Source organism: Alosa pseudoharengus, unplaced genomic scaffold (genome assembly GCF_046254945.1).
Source record: "Alosa pseudoharengus isolate Yale_2024_CS ecotype anadromous, Long Island Sound unplaced genomic scaffold, YU_APseudo_1.1 YU_APseudo_1.1_scf_27, whole genome shotgun sequence".
Taxonomy (NCBI): domain Eukaryota; kingdom Metazoa; phylum Chordata; class Actinopteri; order Clupeiformes; family Clupeidae; genus Alosa; species Alosa pseudoharengus.
Window position 1 is genome coordinate 630,737 of NW_027468704.1, and position 21,212 is coordinate 651,948.

At 43.3% G+C, this 21,212-nt stretch overlaps 1 protein-coding gene across 1 annotated transcript in view; it reads right to left on the reverse strand.

The window, feature by feature from the left end:
* Positions 1 to 632: 632 nt before the first annotated feature.
* Positions 633 to 21,212, reverse strand: part of LOC143099302 (U4/U6.U5 tri-snRNP-associated protein 1-like) — a 28,837-nt gene continuing 8,257 nt past the window's right edge. Inside the window, exons 9-20 of the mRNA XM_076262392.1 lie at positions 18,706 to 18,912; positions 18,018 to 18,127; positions 17,321 to 17,490; positions 15,813 to 15,946; positions 13,800 to 13,964; positions 9,182 to 9,292; positions 7,770 to 7,857; positions 4,576 to 4,666; positions 3,633 to 3,768; positions 2,856 to 2,945; positions 2,398 to 2,519; positions 633 to 1,048 (exon numbers count right to left, since the gene is read on the reverse strand). Of these exons, the coding sequence (XP_076118507.1) occupies positions 1,030 to 1,048; positions 2,398 to 2,519; positions 2,856 to 2,945; positions 3,633 to 3,768; positions 4,576 to 4,666; positions 7,770 to 7,857; positions 9,182 to 9,292; positions 13,800 to 13,964; positions 15,813 to 15,946; positions 17,321 to 17,490; positions 18,018 to 18,127; positions 18,706 to 18,912 (1,443 nt within the window). The 3' untranslated portion in view covers positions 633 to 1,029. The remainder of the gene's footprint in view (positions 1,049 to 2,397; positions 2,520 to 2,855; positions 2,946 to 3,632; positions 3,769 to 4,575; positions 4,667 to 7,769; positions 7,858 to 9,181; positions 9,293 to 13,799; positions 13,965 to 15,812; positions 15,947 to 17,320; positions 17,491 to 18,017; positions 18,128 to 18,705; positions 18,913 to 21,212) is intronic.

Sequence of the window (21,212 nt, forward strand, 5' to 3'; positions counted from 1 at the left end):
TTTAGATGGGTCCTCACATTTTTCTGGTGAAAAACTGCTAGTTTCATCCCGAGCTGCATGTTATTATGAATGCATTTAAACATGTGGTTATTTTTCCAAAAATGTATGTCACCCGCATTCAAAAAACAGAATATACGATTATTTTTACAACTTTGCGAAGTACTCTGACTGGGAAAGGCTGGCAAGGAAGCCGCAGACAGTCAGCTGCTTAAGATTCCTCGGAACATCTGAGCTGGTCACATCATATACTGTAGGTGTGGTCACAAAGGCAGCAAGATAGCAGCTCTTCTATCTTCGGCAGTTGTATGGACCGTGAAATACTGGCCAACGTCTACCGCTGATTTCCTAGCCAGATATTGACTTGGGACTATATTGGGGTGAAGCACTGCTACATGGGTGCAGACTTCAGACTATAACTTATCTAACTCTAGGTGAGACGGTGAATAACCCACTTTCATAAAACGGTGGCGTGTGGAACATTTTTACCTCAGCTTTTACTACATGACACTGCTAACAATGTTGAAAGTTATATCGACAGCATCTCAAGATGCAAGAAAAATCTGATGAAACCACCTTACCTTCAACAGACTTCACTCATGTAGGTTACATTATTAGCAAAAAATAAATGAGCATTTGGAAAGGTATGGTGTGCACTTTATTTGGTAAAGGTCGTAATTACTGAACTGAAAAGCCATCACAAATACAGATACAGCGTTGAAAAGATATATCAATAAATCAATCATAGCACATGAGCACATGTCTCCTTTCAGTAATCCCAATGATTTGAATGATGTGAATCAAATGCTCTATACAACAAACTAACAATTTAAAATGTGTTACTGTATGTTTGGGCATTTGCATGTCTTTACATTCTGTACATAAAATCTAGAGTAAGGTTCACATAAATTATGCAACAGATCTAGGTGTGTGTGTGTGTGTGTGTGTGTGTGTGTGTGTGTGTGTGTGTGTGTGTGTGTGTGTGTGTGTGTGTGTGTGTGTTAAATTGGGAACATGTAAAGTCTGCTTCCGTTACTTGGTGATGGTGTTTCTGTGGAGAGAAAAAAACAGAGCAAAGGTCAGACTAAAAGTGAAGGTGACACAAATTTGTTGTTAGCGACTGTTAGGGCCCATTATAAATGTGGCTATTTGTTATATTCAAGGCTTTGAACCGGTTCACGGAACGAAAACGAAAACCAGAAACTTTTGATGTTTTGCTAGGAACAGAAACAAAACCAGAAACTTTACATTTTTTTATGTTCTGGAACAGAATCGTTTATCTAAAATAATAGTAACCAGTTAATACCGTTTTTTTTTTTTGTTTTTTGACAAGATTTCTGTGCAATAGCCTATGACTTGACTTGGTGAGGTTCACTTCCGGTCGTTCACTCATCGGGAGAAATGTAATGGAGAAGCTTGCCGCCAGCTGTAGGCTACAGGCAGAATCTTTTGTCATTTCCCTCTGGGCCCTGACAAGGTTTTGGCCATTTGTTTATAAGTTTAATATTCACAATGGCAGCTATGCACACACCATTGTGGTTTTGTATTGTCTGATGACATAAGAGAGACAAAAATGCACTGATTGGGCCCTGACCAGGTTTGGCCAATTGATGTTCACAATGGCAGCTATGTAGCCTCCCATATTTCAGTTATTTGCACAGATTTAGTTATGTGAGTTGCATAGGCTTTTGGATGGATGCTTCTGTAATGCTTTGTGGTTTTGTATTGTTTGATGACATAACAGAATGTAATGCACTGATTGATACCTGACCAGGTTTGGTCAATTGAAGTTCTCAATGACAGCTATGTAGCCTGCCCTGTGTCATTTGCACCAATTGAGCTATGTAAGAAGTATAATGGATATGTGTTCAGTTGTTTGACAATAAACAACTTGGCAGACATTTTCCTTAATTCATACATGAATAAAATGTAGGCATGTCAGAATTACAGTCATGCCTCTTACATAATGTAGCCTATAATTCTTGAATTTCCCCTGGGGATCAATAAAGTATCTATCTATCTATCTATATCTATCTATCTATCTATCTATCTATCTATCTATCTATCTATCTATCTATAGTGCTTTTTAATGTTTGATGACGAGATAGGGACATATGTAGACTAGCAATATAATTTTAAAGTCCTAATGATGAGCCTACTTATTTGTCCCGCAGCTGACATGGGCCGTTATTAACCGGTTCGAGAACTTTATTTTTTTGTTCTAACCGGTTCAGGAACATCCATTTTAGGGTTGAACCGAAAACCGGAAACGTTAAAATACTGTTTCTGTTCGGAACGAACCAATTGGGAAAAAAATATGGTTCAAAGCCCTGGTTATATTATATCCTATTGTGTGTGTGTGTGTGTGTGTGTGTGTGTGTGTGTGTGTGTGAGACTCACGCGTTCATGCTCTTGCCGCTGCCACTCAGGACGATGTAGGGCGTCTTCTGAGACTTCTGCTTCTCCTGCAGCAGAGCCACCGTACCCAGAGGAGTATCACTGCTGCTCATCTTCTTCAACAGCTGCACACACACACACACACACACACAACATAAAGAGTGTCACTACTGCTCATCTTCAACAGCTGCACACACACACACACACACACACACACACACACAACATAAAGAGTGTCACTGCTGCTCATCTTCTTCAACAGCTGCAGCAGAGAGAGTAAAGAGTACCACACACAAGCTCTTGCACCTCAACACTTGTGTGTGTGTCGTTCTCCATGTTGTCATAAGGATGCACGATCCACACACAGGCTAGTAGAGTAGAAACACCTAATAAGCAAGTAAGAGAGCACCTGCTCATACCGACACACACACGCGCGCACACACACACACACACACACTTACAGCTTCCTCCTCCAGCTTCTTCATCCTCTTCTCGGTCTTCATCTTCCCTGAGCCTTTGCCATGGAAACGGTGCGACAGCTGCCGGAAAGCCTGACACAACGAGAAAGGACATGCGGTTTAACAATTACACATCTGCAAGCAATTCTGCCTCTGTTATACGCACATACACACACAAACATACACACACAAACTTTTATCGCTATGGTACCACGACAGCTTTGTTAATCACAACAAGGATCGTTCCATCAACTTCAGTTCCAGACAACATTGAGAAATTCAACTAAAAATTGTGACCAAAAAACAAACAAACAAACAAACAAACACAGACATGGCATTAGATATGCCACAGCTGCACCTTGACACCAGATTTGTCAGAAAAGAAATAATATAATAAAATAAAAAAGGCTGACTCACCTCTTTGGGAGTGAGATAAGAAAGCTGACTCACCTCTTTGGGAGTGAGATAAAAATGCTGACTCACCTCTTTGGGAGTGAGATAAGAATGCTGACTCACCTCTTTGGGGGTGAGATAAGAATGCTGACTCACCTCTTTGGGAGTGAGATAAGAATGCTGACTCACCTCTTTGGGAGTGAGATAAGAATGCTGACTCACCTCTTTGGGAGTGAGATAAGAATGCTGACTCACCTCTTTGGGAGTGAGATAAGAATGCTGACTCACCTCTTTGGGAGTGAGATAAGAATGCTGACTCACCTCTTTGGGAGTGAGATAAGAATGCTGACTCACCTCTTTGGGAGTGAGATAAAAATGCTGACTCACCTCTTTGGGGGTGAGCCTGCGGCCGGACTCGTCGACGTACTCGATCTTGACGTCAGGCTTGTAGCTGTCCTTCTCCTTGAACTCCTGCGTGAAGCCGCGGTACTCCTCCCTACGACTGTACTTGTCATCGATCATCCTGAGAGGACCAGGAGAGAGGGATGAGGATGGAGGAGAGAAGAAGAGAGGGATGAACATAATAACAAAAAGGGGTGGAGAGAGAGAGGGATGAAGAGAAGAGAGGGGTGAGGATGGAGGAGAGAAGAGAGGGATGAAGAGAGATGAAGAGAAGAGAGGGATGAAAATGGAGGTGGAGAGAGATGAAGAATAGAGGGGTGGAGAGAGAGAGGGATGAACAGAATAGAGGGGTGGAGAGAGAGAGGGATGAACAGAATGGAGGGGTGGAGAGACAGGGATTTAGTATCAAGAGGGTGAACACACTGGTGTCACATGATAAGTCCACCACACTCCCTCCCAAACACTGAAGACTGCACATGTGTTTAATCTTACATGTCCGCCACCAATGCAAACACACATGACATTGATCAACCAGATTTAACAAACATGGAGGGAAGATCTCTCTCAGTGCAATCAGACAAATGCTGACTGGATGGTGTGAGGTGGGATACCACTACTGCACTGGCCCAAGTGATCAATCCAATCCAGAGGGGCCCTCTAGTGGACAGACTATAAACTGCACCAGATTTCCCCTTTATAGAGAATAAAGGGGAAATCTGGTGCAGTTTATAGTCTGTCCACTAGAGGGCCCCTGTGGATTAGATTGATTGCTTTCCCTGTCTCTTCTTTTCTATCCAAGACTTTGGTTTACATGCAAAACTACACAGTCAGCAGGTTGTCATCCAGAATCAGACATTTACATGAGAATGACTGAACCACCTCACCCACACACACACACAAACACACACACCACCTGAGACCCACTCACATCTTGTCCTCGATGCAGTAGTTGTCATCGTGGACCACTACTTTGGGAGCCTTCACCCTCGCCACCTTCTGCATCTGAGTGTCCAGCAACCCTGCCACAGACACAACAACATTACATCACAGGATATGACATCAGTAGCCACAAACAAAACACTGTTACGTCACGGGATATGACATCAGTAGCCACAAACACAACACTGTTACGTCACGGGATATGGTGTCTGCCAGACCCACACATAACACATACTCCAGTTAAGACACCATCAGCAACAAATTCATTCATTTAATACATGCAACACATACGTCACTCACAGAAACCACAATAGGCACTCACACCAGTTAATATCTTCACTCAAACACAGACTATCACACCAGTAGATATCTTCACTCAAACACAGACTATCACACCAGTAGATATCTTCACTCAAACTAGGGATCGACCGATATATCGGCCGGCCGATATATCGGGCCGATATTTACGTTTTTTACGTGTATCGGCATTGGCCGATAAGCGGCTGCGTTCGCCGATAGTTTTTTCCCCCGCACTATTTACATACAGGCGTCCAAAGGCAGCTCTGTGTTGCTGGAGACGCTGCAATTCACGTGCAGACTGCCCCTCCCCCACAAGCAGAGTGCTGAAAGCCTGCTCTTCAAGACAACAGTAAAATTTAAACTTTCAAAGCATCTTTTAACTGTTTGACTTAGCTGAAATATTGCCATACACTTTGAAGGTGGAAGCAAGTTTGTGGGTCCAAATGGAAAACGCGAATGATAGATAGATAGGTAGGCTACTTTATTTAATGCTTAATGCCTCGTTTATAGAACTGCTTGCCATTGTATTTAGGGAGCTGCAAATAGCTAAGTTGTAGGCTAGGCTAGCGGTAGCTGTTACAAACACTGGTCATTAAGTAATGCCAACGTTGTTCCGTGGTATTTGTGGGAGTTTTATTCAGCGACCACCTGGCTGAGTGTTGGACGCGTGTGTGTGTGTCTCCCTCCCTGAATGCCTCTTGTATAAAACTGCTTGCCATTGTATTTAGGGAGCTGCAAATAGCTAAGTTGTAGGCTATCCGTATGCTTGCGGTAGTTGTTACGAACACTGGTCAATCATATGATTAAGTAATGCCGACGTTGTTCCGTGATATTTGTGGGAGTTTTATTCAGCGACCACCTGGCTGAGTTTTGGACGCGTGTGGTGTGTGCGTCTCCCTCCCCTTCTCCCTTCGAGCTGGGCGGAGTTGCCATCGCAGTGATATAAGAGCTTTAATAATGAGAGACGTGTTATATGTAGTTGACTATTAATTCTTGTTAACGTTTACCATGTACCAGACATACCGTGTATGCCTTACTTGTTTAGAGCCGTTTGCTAACGTTATCATTGTCAATCCAGTTCAATGGTGGTTCGTCAGCTACCAAACAGAAGTTTGTGTGTGTGTCTGGTCTGTCTCACTCAGTGGGACACACGCATCACAGCGATATGAGAGTGCTGTGCTACCTGAAGGAGAGATTTTAAAACTTTGAGAGATATGTTTTATACCTTTTGACGTTGATGCCGTTTAGAACAGAAACATCTGACACCACGTTATTTTCTTCTGCTGATTTATGTTCTGTGATTGACAAATCTTGCAGCTTTTTTTAGAAAAATATAGACATAGAAAAATTGAAACCATGCAGTCTTAAATTACAAATCAAGCACTTTATTTCAATAGCTACTTTTCAGGCTTATTGTTTTCTTAAATTATTTAAATGTGTTGAAAAAGGACATTTTGTGATGACCTGAATTATGTCTTATAGTCAGCAAGCAATGCATCATCAAGGCTGTGTTGTAAGATGTTGATGAAAGCATTTTGCACAGTTAACCATATCCAGTGCACCCATCCATAAGTTCAATAAATGTTCCATTTTTAAATTGAGACTTATAACATTTGTTATCATCATTTGTGTAATTATGTGTCATTTGTATGATGTAAATTGAGGGAGCAAAATAAAAGCAGTATCGGCTCCAAATATCGGCTCAAGAAAATCGGCAGCCTGTATCGGTCATCGGCTAAGGCTGATGGAAAAAAATATTATCGGCACTAAAAAATCCATATCGGTCGAACCCTAACTCAAACACAGACAATCACACACCATCTTCACTCACACACAGACCATCACACCAGTAGATACTGTATCTTCACTCAAACACAGACTCACACACACCAGTAGATATCTTCACTCAAACACAAACTGTCACACACCAATAGATATCTTCACTCAAACACAAACTGTCACACACCAATAGATATCTTCACTCAAACACAGACCATCACACCAGTAGATATCTTCACTCACTCAAACACAGACTATCACACAACAGTAGATATCTTCACTCACACACAGACTATCACACACACCAATAGATATCTTCACTCAAACACAAACTGTCACACACCAATAGATATCTTCACTCAAACACAGACCATCACACCAGTAGATATCTTCACTCAAACACACACCATCACACACCAGTAGATATCTTCACTCAAACACAGACTCACACACACCAGTAGATATCTTCACTCAAACACAAACTGTCACACACCAATAGATATCTTCACTCAAACTCAGACTATCACACCAGTAGATATCTTCACTCAAACACAGTCTATCACACCAGTAGATATCTTCACTCACACACACACCATCACACCTTGTGTGAGGCTCTAGTTATGGAGTCAGCAGCCTGGCAGCTCTGGGTCTGTTTGTGTTGTGCAGTGTGACAGCATACATCCCTACATAACGTCACATAAACCCAAACACGTCTCTCAGCAGCCTGGCAGCTCTGGGTCTGCTTGTGTTGTGCAGTGTGACAGCATACATCCCTACATAACGTCACATAAACCCAAACACGTCTCTCAGCAGCCTGGCAGCTCTGGGTCTGCTTGTGTTGTGCAGTGTGACAGCATACATCCCTACATAACGTCACATAAACCCAAACACGTCTCTCAGCAGCCTGGCAGCTCTGGGTCTGCTTGTGTTGTGCAGTATGACATAATAATACATCCCTACATAACGTCACATAAACCCAGACGCGTGTCTCAGCAGCCTGGCTGCTCTAGGTCTGCTTGTGTTGTGCGTTGTGACGGCATACATCCCTACATAACGTCACATAAACCCAAACGCGTCTCTCACCACCCCCCCCCCTCAGCTCACCTTTGTTCTTGCAGAGCAGCAGGGCAGCTGACAGGCCGGAGCTCACAATGGGCTCCTCATCCAGGATAGTGGTGGAGGCCGTACCAAACTACAGAGAGGGGGGACAAAGAGGTGATGAGACTGTACCAAACTACAGAGAGGGGGGACAAAGAGGTGATGAGACTGTACCAAACTACAGGGAGGGGGACACAAAGAGGTGATGAGACCGTACCAAACTACAGAGAGGGGGACACAAAGAGGTGATGAGACCGTACAGGGAGCAGCAGGAAGAACAAGCGAAAGGAACAAGCGAAAGGAAGGAGAACAAGGGACTAAGAGAGAACGTGAGAACAAGGGAGTAGAGAGGACGTGATACTGATCTGTGAGTTAGGAGAGGAGAGGAGCAGGACTGTAGAGGAGACAGCAGACTGATCTGTGACTGCACTGCACTGCTGAATGTAACTGATGTCTGACTGCACTGCACTGCTGAATGTAACTGATGTCTGACTGCACTGCACTGCTGAATGTAACTGATGTCTGGGGGGTCCCACTACACTACAGGAGTTAGGTGGGTCATGGACAGATGGATCTACCCAGTCAGATCTCTGATGACTGAGATGTGATGGCAAAAGAATCTAGCAACAGACATCTCATCTGACAGAGGAGGAATCTGACAAAAGCAGTCATATCATTTGGTACAAGCGGGATCTGCCAAGTAATACAATCATTTCTGTGATCTACTGAAGGAAGAATCAGCACAGAAATTACGTCCAGCTGAAATGTGTACTGAGAGTTACCATGTCGTGTGGGACTCAAAATGTATCAGAGATCTAACAGAGTGGTGACAGAAAGCAATCTAACTGGTACGAAACCCAGGTGGGTGGTGTAACAGGTCAGTGGTGAGACAGGTGGGTGGTGTGACAGGTGAGGGGTGTGAGAGGTGAGTGGTGTGAGAGGTGAGGGGTGAGACAGGTGAGGGGTGAGACAGGTGAGGGGTGAGACAGGTGAGGGGTGAGACAGGTGAGGGGTGAGACAGGTGAGGGGTGTGAGAGGTGAGTGGTGAGACAGGTGAGGGGTGTGACAGGTGAGGGGTGTAACAGGTGAGGGGTGTAACAGGTGGGGGGTGTGAGAGGTGAGGGGTGTGAGAGGTGAGGGGTGTGAGAGGTGAGGGGTGTGAGAGGTGAGGGGTGTGAGAGGTGAGTGGTGTGAGAGGTGAGGGGTGTGAGAGGTGAGGGGTGTGAGAGGTGAGGGGTGTGAGAGGTGAGGGGTGTGAGAGGTGAGTGGTGTGACAGGTGTAACAGGTGGGTGGTGTGACAGGTGGGTGGTGTGACAGGTGAGGGGTGTAACAGGTGTAACAGGTGGGTGGTGTAACAGGTGGGCGGTGTCACAGGTGGGTGGTGTAACAGGTGGGCGGTGTGACAGGTGAGACTCACGTCGGCCTGCTTCTGCTCCTCGTCCAGGTTGACGGTGCTCCAGCCGGCGTTCTCGTCCGTCTCCGACTCAGAGCCGCCTCCACCCTCTCGCTCATCCTCCTGCTCAAAGTCCTGAAACACACACACGCGCGCACCTCAACACTCTTGTTTATTTCTCCTAGGTTACTGGAGGCCTGTCTGATGAGCAAAGTCCTGAAACACACACACACACACACACCTCAACACTCTTGTTTATTTCTCCTAGGTTACTGGAGGCCTGTCTGATGAGCATCCTGCACTTTTACACCAATGAAGACTTTTGTGATGGAGGCATTCCCCTTTCCTTTCCCACTAGTCTGGTTCAGTACACACACACACACACACGGCTTTACTGATTCAGGCATACGTGTGTGTGTGTGTGTGCAAGTGCATGCCTATGAGTGCTACTGTGCTTCGCTGTGCATCAATCAATTCATTAATGAATGATTAGAGTGCAGCATCACCATGCATCATGGTCTTAATACACTTCACAAATGTAGACTAAAACTAGATGTACTGCAGAGCGGTACAAAATATGACCGCCGCCCAGTCCAGCACATTTTTTCCACAAAAATAAATCACGCTGAAGGCCTATATGATTCTAACTGTCTCACTAAATTGCATTATCCACACTCAATTCTCACTGGTATCTGCTAGACAACAAGTACCAAAACATGATTAGTTCATAGATTTCACATGTAAAATTCATTTTATACAACCCCACCCCCATCTTGCCTGTTCATAATTCTGAGAAATTCTTGAATTGTGTGCATGTGTGCGTGTACACGTTTATGTTTATGTGTGTGGGTGTGTGTGTGTGTGTGTGTGTATGTGCGTGCTTGTGTGTTTGCCTGCGTATGTGTGTTTGTGCATGTGCATGCATGCGTACATATGTCTACTGTGTGAGTATGTGTCATACGTATGATTACTGTGAATGTATGTGTGTGCGTGTGTATCTGTTTATGCACATGTGTGCACATGGAATGGGTTAACATGACCCCTGGAGGCAAACATACGGAAAAAATTGGTCATCCTAGGCCCTACGGTTCTCAAGATATTCACAGAAAACTGTATCTGCCCTACCCTCCTTTCAGGGGGTCCAGTACAGCGGGGGGGCTACAGATCAAAACAAAAAACGATGGTTCCATCCTATCCATGTGGGGTTACATGCCCACCAAGTTTCGTGTACCCGGGTCTTTCAGTGTCCCAGGAATCCTTGTTGGTGTACGGTCACTAAATATACACATAAATTATTTTATTGTAAGACCCCCCATGAACGAAAGTTCACAAAACTTGGCATGCATTCGGAGGGTGTCATAATGATCCTACACTTTCAATTTCGTGCAGTTTTGACCATGTCAGCCAGAGATATTGTGATGAAAACAGCTAATATTTTGCTTTTTAATTTTTAACTAGGTGGCGCTATACATGAAATAAGTGGTAATGGGATGGGTTGACATGCCCCCTTAAGACCAACATACAAAAAAAAGGCCCTAAGGTTCTTGAGATATTCACAGAAAACTGTCTCCGGCCACCTACAGGCCAGTTGGTGTATAGTAACATAAATTAATTTATTGTGTGGCCCCCCATGAACGGAATTCCATGAAACTTGGCGTGCATTCAGAGGGTGTCATAATGATCCTACACTTCCAATTTCGTGCAGTTTTGACTATGTTAGGTCACAGATACCTGCGATTACAACACCTCATTTTTACTTTTTTGTGTTTAACTAGGTGGCGCTATACATGAAATGAGTGGTTATGGAATGGGTTGACATGGCCCCTTGAGATCAACATACAAAAAAAATGGTCCTCCTAAACCTTACGGTTCTCGAGATTCACAGAAAACTGTGTCTGCCCTACCCTCCTTTCGGGGGGTGCAGTCCAGCGGGGGGGCTACAGATCAAAACGAAAAACGATGGTTCCATGCTATCCATATGGGGTTACATGCCCACCAAGTTTCGTCTACCCCGGTCTTTCAGTGTCCCGGAAATCCTTGACGGAAATTTGGACATGCTTCGCTGCGCGGCGGTCATAATAAGACCAAGCATCTCCCTGCTCCGATGTCCGGTCCTAAATAAGACCAAGCATCTCGCTGCTCCGATGTCCGGTCCTCACCATGATGTCCTTAATACACTTTACACATTTAGACTAAAATAAGACCAAGCACCTCCCTGCTCCGATGTCCTTAATACACTTTACACATGGGTCATTCCGTGTCAAATCACCCAGTGGCTGGCAGGTCACCCTCTCCCAAAAAATCTAAAAAAAACTCACAGGTGTTTGTAGACCAAACCTATGCATAAATCTTAAATAGTATATCTGTATCACTAATGGTTCCAAAACTACAGCCATTTGAAGTTTCAAGTCATTTTAAGCATCGTGGTGAACAATCCTTTTTGTTCAACTTCCAACATTATTGGCTCTTTTGGTATTTCACACACATTAGTGAAACTATGTGAATAGAAGTACATTTTCCTGTTGAATTTAACAATCCAATCAAATCAGGTGTATCTTGTGTAATTCCCCCCCTGCAAAGCTCTGAAAATGGCTATAAATTCATTATGTGAAAAAATATCACCACCTTTGAGGGCTTCTCATTCAAAAAGTATGTGACACAAATTCATCAGATTTTTTTCTCACTAATGTATGGATTATAAGGTCATGTCCATGCATTAACTTTGGTTGTTAACATTATCACATTGTCAGAGCATTTTTATTAAATTGGGCTTGATTTTCAAAAAGCCCGTTTTCATCTTCTCATTTCACCACGTGGACAGTTAACAGGATTTTTTTTAATTTTACCATATGTCATTCTGTATGTGAGGATCATCTGCCCAAAATGTGGGCTTGTTGCTGAGTTTCTTCATTGAGATAAGATTTTTTACAAATATTGTCTATAAATCCACTGAATTTGTACTTTATCTGCAGTACCACTTTGCACCACATGTGGTGCTCTTTTAATACAATGGAAGTCAATGGAAGAGTAAGAGAGTCACTTGTTTGCTGCACATATCCAATCTAAACACACAGTTTATGGTTCATATGGTTCAAGTAAAAAGGGGTTTCTAAAATTCAGTGCATTGTCAGATGCATAAAAATCAATACTAACGATTTATCATCTTTTTACAAATGCCTCTTGGATTCACGAGTCCTCAAACCTTGTGATGAAAACACACATGGTCATCTTCATCAAGTGAAATACCTTGATGAACTGAATTTTAGAAACCCATTGTTTCTTGAATATGTTCCTTTATGACATTCATTTTCCAACTTCTTTCCCAGATCACATGGAGACAAAGCACTGATCTCCATCTTGATGCTCTTTGTCTATGTATCACATTGGACTGCATCCCATGCATATGACGATGGATATAGACTTTGCCTAACCAGTTGGCTAGTAATTATTAAAGTACTCACATAGGCACTGATAGGTTAAAGCTGGTGTAGAAAACTCATTACAAAGATGGTAATTATGCTAAATCCTCTTGCTGCATGTATGATGACCAGTCAGTCTTATGTGTGTATAATTTACTTGATCAGTTTATTTTCTTTAAATAAGATTTATGTATGAGTAGTATGTTGTTCATGTTGCAATAATTATTTGGACCAATTCAACTATGAACCATAAACTGTGTGTTTAGATTGGATATGTGCAGCAAACAAGTGACTCTTACTCTTCTATTGACTTCCATTGTATTAAAAGAGCACCACATGTGGTGCAAAGTGGTACTGCAGATCCAGTACAAATTCAGTGGATTTATAGACAATATTTTAAAAAAATCTTATCTCAATGAAGAAACTCAGCAACAAGCCCAAATTTTGGGCAGATGATCCTCACATAAAGAATGATATATGGTAAATTTAAAAAAAATCCTGTTAACTGTCCACGTGGTGAAATGAGAAGATGAAAACAGGCTTTTTGAAAATAAGGCCCAATTTAAAAGAAATGCTCTGAAAATATGAAAATGATAACAACCAAAGTTAATGCATGGACAGGACCTTAAATTACATATATGTGTAGGAAAAAAATCTGATGAATTTGTGTCACATACTTTCTGAATGAGAAGTGATGATGTCTTTTCACATTCTGAATTTATAGCCATTTTCAGAGCTTTGCAGAGGGGAAAGTACACAAGATACGTCTGATCCGATTGGATTTTTTAATTCAACAGGAAAATGTACTTCTATTCACATAGTTTCACTAATGTGTGTGAAATACCAAAAGAGCCAATAATGCTGGAAGTTGAACAAAAAGGATTGTTCACCACAATGCTTAAAATGACTTGAAGTTTCAAAGGGCTGTAGTTTTGCAACGATAAGTTATCCAGATATACTATTTAAGATCTATGCATGGATTTGGTCTACAAACACCTGTGATTTTTTTCAGATTTTTTCGGAGAGGGTCACCTGCCAAATTGTGCTGAAATTGGGTGATTTCACACGGAATGACCCACATTTAGACTAAAATAAGACCAAGCACCTCCCTGCTCCGATGTCCTTAATACACTTTACACATTTAGACTAAAATAAGACCAAGCATCTCCCTGCATCTCCCTCCCCAATAAGAGCATCTCCCTGCCCCGATGTGCGGTCCTCACCATGATGTCCTCCTGGTCCTCGCGGTTGCCAGAGAGCCCGTAGGTGGGGATGTCTCCCAGCGTGCGGCAGAACTCAGAGGTGGCGTTGAACACGATGTTGTTCCTGTGGTCGGGGTCGTCGTCCTCCATACCAGCACCTCCACGACCCCTCAGCTGCTCCATCACCTACGGTGGACAGGACAGCAAATATTCATAACGTTACGAAGACACATCCATCACCTACAGTGGACAGGACAGCAAATATTCATAACGTTACGAAGACACATCCATCACCTACAGTGGACAGGACAGCAAATATTCATAACGTTACGAAGACACATCCATCACCTACAGTGGACAGGACAGCAAATATTCATAACGTTACGAAGACACATCCATGACCTAATGACAGGACAGTGAATATTCATAACGTTACGAAGACACATCCATGACCTACAGTGGACAGGACAGCGAATATTCATAATGTTACTAAGACACATCCATCACCTAGTGGACAGGACAGCAAATATTCATAATGTTACTAAGACACATCCATCACCTACAGTGGACAGGACAGCGAATATTCATAATGTTACGAAGACACATCCATGACCTACAGTGGACAGGACAGCAAATATTCATAATGTTACGAAGACACATCCATGACCTACAGTGGACAGGACAGCGAATATTCATAATGTTACGAAGACACATCCATGACCTACAGTGGACAGGACAGCAAATATTCATAACGTTACGAAGACACATCCATGACCAACAGTGGACAGGACAGCGAATATTCATAACGATACTAAGAGACATCCAAACGCAGAGCATTTTGTATTTCGGGGAGGTGAAAGGTTGCACTGTGTCGGGTGTAGAGTAGTGGCACTATACTGGATGGTATATCGGTCAGAATATAGGACGAAGAAGAGATGGGTCTGAACTCTGTATTGTTCTTTTATAAAAAATTAAAAAATTAAAGAAATACAGCTATCCCTCATGTTATGCCAACATATTTAATTCACCTGAATACAGGCTACAGTAGATAGAGGCTTATGAACATCTGGACACCTGCATATACTGTAGGCTACAGTAGATAGAGGCTTATGAACATCTGGACACCTGAATATAGGCTACAGTAGATAGAGGCTTATGGACATCTGGACACCTGCATATAGGCTACAGTAGATAGAGGCTTAAGGACATCTGGACACCTGCATATAGGCTACAGTAGATAGAGGCTTATGGACATCTGGACACCTGCATATAGGCTACAGTAGATAGAGGCTTATGGACATCTGGACACCTGCATATAGGCTACAGTAGATAGAGGCTTATGGACATCTGGACACCTGCATATACTGTAGGCTACAGTAGATAGAGGCTTATGGACATCATATAGGCTACAGTAGATAGAGGCTTATGGACATCATATAGGCTACAGTAGATAGAGGCTTAAGGACATCTGGACACCTGCATATAGGCTACAGTAGATAAAGGCTTATGGACATCATATAGGCTACAGTAGATAGAGGCTTATGGACATCTGGACACCTGCATATAGGCTACAGTAGATAGAGGCTTATGGACATCTGGACACCTGCATATAGGCTACAGTAGATGGAGGCTTATGGACATCTGGACACCTGCATATAGGCTACAGTAGATAGAGGCTTATGGACATCTGGACACCTGCATATAGGCTACAGTAGATAGAGGCTTATGGACACCTGCTGTTGTCATTTAATTGATTCAATGTTCAATTATTACCTGCTGACTAATGCAAATTACTGATTGCTTTTGAAGAATTTCACTTGCACATGCTCTCAGTTTCTTTCAGATGCCAATGTCTTTCTGTCATTTGTAAGGCTGCACATTATCCCAACTATAGTGTGTGTGTGTGTATTGACCTTCTCTGCAGAGTCGCTGAGCTGCTGCTGCTGCTGCTGTTTGAGTTTCCTCTGCTTCTCCAGCTGTGTGTGTGTGTGTGTGTGTGTGCGCGCATGTGTGTGTGTGTGTGTGTCTGCTGACCTTCTCTGCGGAGTCGCGGAGCTGCTGCTGTTGCTGCTTCTGTTTGAGTTTTCTCTGCTTCTCCAGCTGCTTCTGCAGCTCCTGCTCAGCCTCGTCCTCCTCCAACACCACCGGCTCAGACAGGGCTACACCCTCTGCACACACACACAGGGACACACACAGAGGAACACACACACATACACACACACACACACACACACACACAGAGGAACACACGCACACACACACACACACACACACACACACACACAGAGGAACACACGCACACACACACACACACACACAGAGGAATACACACACACACACACACACACACACACACAGAGGAACACACGCACACACACACACACACAGAGGAACACACGCACACACACACACACACACAGAGGAACACATGCACACACACACACACACACACACACACACACACAGAGGAACACACGCACACACACACACACACACACACACACACACACACACAGAGGAACACACGCACACACACACACACACACACACACACACACACACACAGAGGAACACACGCACACACGCACACACACACACACACACACACACACACACACACACACACACACACACACACACACACACACACACACACACACACACACAGAGGGGAGAAAAGTCAAAGGATGAGGAGGAGACAGAGTGAAACGAAGAGAGAGGGAGATCAGGAGGCATCATGGGAAACAGTATTGCTAAACACAGTGTTTAATAGCTTAGCACATGTACTGAGCGGCTATGGGGTGATATATTGCTAAATACAGTGTTTAATAGCTTAGCACATGTAAGGGCTATGGGGTGATATATTGCTAAATACAGTGTTTAATAGCTTAGCACATGTAAGGGCTATGGAGTGATATATTGCTAAATACAGTGTTTAATAGCTTAGCACATGTAAGGGCTATGGGGTGATATATTGCTAAACACAGTGTTTAATAGCTTAGCACATGTAAGGGCTATGGGGTGATATATTGCTAAACACAGTGTTTAATAGCTTAGCACATGTAAGGGCTATGGGGTGATATATTGCTAAATACAGTGTTTAATAGCTTAGCACATGTAAGGGCTATGGAGTGATATATTGCTAAATACAGTGTTTAATAGCTTAGCACATGTAAGGGCTATGGGGTGATATATTGCTAAACACAGTGTTTAATAGCTTAGCACATGTAAGGGCTATGGGGTGATATATTGCTAAACACAGTGTTTAATAGCTTAGCACATGTAAGGGCTATGGGGTGATATTTTGCTAAATACAGTGTTTAATAGCTTAGCACATGTAAGGGCTATGGAGTGATATTTTGCTAAATACACTTTCCATCATCACTAAAAGATGCACCACACAAATGTGTCTGACAGAGATGATGCAGCCTTCTGTTCTAGTTTAATAAAACTTTTAAGATGCATTACTTCAAACCAATATCCTAAAATCACAAGGTTTTAGTTTGTATAGGAACTTTAGAGAAAAGGCTTCACACACACACCGTCATCACTCATGTCCATGTCTGCAACTCTGATGTCATCTGACTGCCTTGGAACGTCCACAGCCAATCGGCTGCTGCTGCTGCTTTTATCCTCCGGGGGCTCCGCCCCTTCAGCAGGCTCCTCCCCCTCCCTCTCCTCAACTATCTGCCGCTGGCCACGCCCACGAGACCTGAGAGATGACATCAGCAGAGAGAGGGATGGACAGATGGAGAGAGAGAGAGGGATGGAGAGAGAGAGGGATGGAGAGCAAGAGATGAGAGGGAGAGAGAGGGATGGACAGATGGAGAGAGAGAGGGAGAGAAAGGGAGCGATATCTTTAATGCAATATCTACATTGCCCATTATCAACAACCATTCATCCAATGTTCCAAAGGCACATTCTGTTTCCTAATCTGATATAATTTCAAAAGGCTAAATGAGAAAACGTTGGAGAACCCTTTTGCAATAATAAGCACATAATGTAATGTAATGCTGCCCTGATTTAAAAAACAATGCAACTGATCTCAGCTGGTATTCTGTCTATAATGGAGTGGAATGGACATTTCTAAAGGACCCCAATCTTTTGACCAGTAGTGTACATGCATGGAAGAGTAGGTATTTGAGAGTGTGTGTGTGCAGGTGTGAGTGTGTATCTGTGGGTGTAGGAACACTCAAATGTGGGTGTGTTTAAGTGTGTGTGTGTGTGCGCATGCATTACCTGGAGCCGAAGTCTGTGCTGCGCGTGTCGTCCAGGAGCTCGTCGGCCGGCACCACCTTCTCCTTCTTCCTGATCTTCCTCACCCTCTTCTTGGTCTTATTGAAGCCCACCTGCGGTCACACACAGACACACACACACACACACACATAGAGCACAGCCATTTAAATACACTAATCTTCCTCACCCTCTTCTTGGTCTTATTGAAGCCCACCTGCAGCCACAGAAACACACACACACACAGAGCACAGCCATTTAAATACGCTAACCTTCCTCATCTTCCTCACCCTCTTCTTGGTCTTACTGAAGCCCACCTGCAGTGTGTGTGTGTGTGTGTTATGAGTCCTCACCATCTCCTGCTCTGTGTGATTGTGAGTGCGGGCATCTGCAGATTGTGGGCGCCGTTGCAGTGTGTGTGCGTGCATGAGTGTGTGCCTGCGTGGATGAGTGTGTGCCTGCGTGCATGAGTGTGTGCCTGCGTGCATGAGTGTGTGCCTGCGTGCATGAGTGTGTGCCTGCGTGAATGCGTGTGTGCGTGTGCACGTCCTCACCATCTCCTGCTCTGTGTAGTACTCTGAGGCGATGGTCAGTGTGGGCATCTGCAGGCTCTGGGCGCCATTGCGGAGTGTGTGCGTGCGCGCATGTGTGTGTATGTGTGTGTGTGTGTGTGTATGTGTGTGTGTGTGCTCACCATCTCCTGCTCTGTGTAGTACTCTGAGGCGATGGTCAGCGTGGGCATCTGCAGGCTCTGGGCGCCGTTGCGGAGCGCCTCTCTGATGGCCTGCAGCTCGCGCTCCCGCTCTCCCTCGGCACAGCCGGCCGCGTTCAGCCTGAAGCCCGTCTTCTTCTCCCCGTCGATCTCTTCATCGTACTTCGCCAGCATGTTCTTCGGCTTGAACTGCAGACACACACAGGATGAAGAGAGTGTGAGAGGTGAGGAAAATGACATGATAATGCCATGACCTCACTGAGTTTTGTCACAGAAACTCAGGGGTGTGATTGGCAAAGATAAAAAAAAGGAAAATATACATAGCACAGAGTGAACCATGTGATAGGCCTACTGATATTGATTGAAGAGGTTGCAACTTGAAGGTTGTTGATATTTCAGTTTCAAAGAGAATCAAATTACAACGACCCCTCTCCTCCCAGAGTAACACTGTAGGTCCTACACCTCTCCTCCTAAAATAAATGGTAGGCTCTAACTATTATATGCTACTGCGCCAGGATTGTGTAGGCTAAGCGGCTGCAACACTAGTTTTACAAGCGCACACACTAAATGGAGAGCTAGGGTTAAAATGCAGACTGCGCCTTTAAATTGGTGACTTTTATCTATCAGCACAATGCTACAGTAGGCTATTTCCACTAAATATTCAGCTCAATATTATGTGCAAGACTAATGTTTACTAAGTATGCCAAAGCTTTGATCTCTTAGCACTGTCACCATATCATTACGTTTTCTCATGGTGAGATGGCATCCCGAAATATGTTACATGGGGCGCAAGGTGCACGGAGGTGAACGGCTGGACAAATGCGAAATGACAATGTGTTAACTAAACAATGTAGTAGGCCTACGGTAGACAGGCTTTGTGTGTTAAAACTATGAAAACCTGTAATGTTAGGCTAGTCTGTCACAGCTCACTTCAGCTTACACGCGCAGAAATTAAAATTCAATATCAGCATCACAAGATTCATTATCGGAAAATCCTGACAGGTCAAACTGGACGCGAACCCGACACAAAGCCAAAACGAGAAAAAACAACTTCATAAATGATGTCCGTTTAAATCAATTGGTTGACCTTTACTGTTTCATGGCTTCTGCCGAGAAACTAGTTCGCCACACACACTGAACTTGAATTAAGCATTCTTCAGAACGCAGCTGATCAACCCGTCTACTTTCACTTTCAATACAATCCACTAGTGAACGGACTAGGCTACTTGTGGCGTGATATTCGGAAAGATGTGAAGCACAAAACCCGTCGTCATTGTCAGCGGCGTGTTATACATAGCACTGGCCTGTGTTATACATAGCAATGGTCTGTGTTATACATAGCAATGGTCTGTGTTATACATAGCAATGGTCTGTGTTATACATAGCAATGGTCTGTGTTACACAGAAATATAGCTGACCGACAACAACCCCCCCCCCCCCAAAAAAAAAAACCCTCAGCGGATCTATATGAATTGCGTGGGTCTCATTTTCAGGTCAAAAAAAAAAAAAAAACGGAAAATCACACCCCTGGAAACTATAAGCCAGAGATTTTGGGGAAAGGTCTGAACTAAATCTATTTTATACAGTCCATGAGCTAAATCCTACAATTAACATTTTTCATGTGATGTATTCTAAGTTCTATAGCTTTGTTTATATCAAAGATTCTAGAAGGCCATCTTGAGAATAAAACACTTCACAGCTGCTAACGATCATCCTCCACAACCATGAGGATGGGTAAAAGGTTGTTCATTGCCTTTTTGCATCTTATTGTAAAACCAACTGTTAGGGCCTATACAAGTATTCGGCATCTCGGTCAAAATTTTATATTCAAATTTCAATTTTGAAGCTATTTGTAACTATGTGTAGCTTATGCAACCCGACTGTTGTAGGCTTTGGAGCAGTGGCAATACCGCAAAAGCTCTAGGAGAGGGCTATTCAACTATTGACTTGCGGGGTGAATGCGGCTCGTTGGATTTTACCTGTGGCCTGCCTTTGAATTTAGCTTCTATGACTAAGATCAAATCAATAAAATAAAACAACAGCAGTGATTGGCTGCAAAAATAAATAATGTCACGTGTCTTGCACCTCTCAAACTGGGCTATCAGGTAACCTAGAAGAATTGAAATGATGAAATATGACTAAGGAATTCAAATGCTGCTTGTTTGTCAGGATACTTTTTCACTGATTTATTTTAAAAATATGAGCTATGAGTGTGAATGTTATATATTCCATCCCCTAATTCTGTTTTACTGGTTTATTTGACAAATAATCTATATGGATTTGCTCTATAAAGACCTTATGTCTGTTTAGGATTGTTTTTCTGAGCCTATTGATGTATCTCAGAATAAAGTAATGTCCACAACATTAGTGATGTTTTTTTTTTGTGTGTGAATGTATTTTACTTAACTCATTAAATGTAGCTGAATACTCATGAACGCATGTCTCTAATAGCCACAATAGGAGTAATTTTAGCAACACCGTATTTTGTG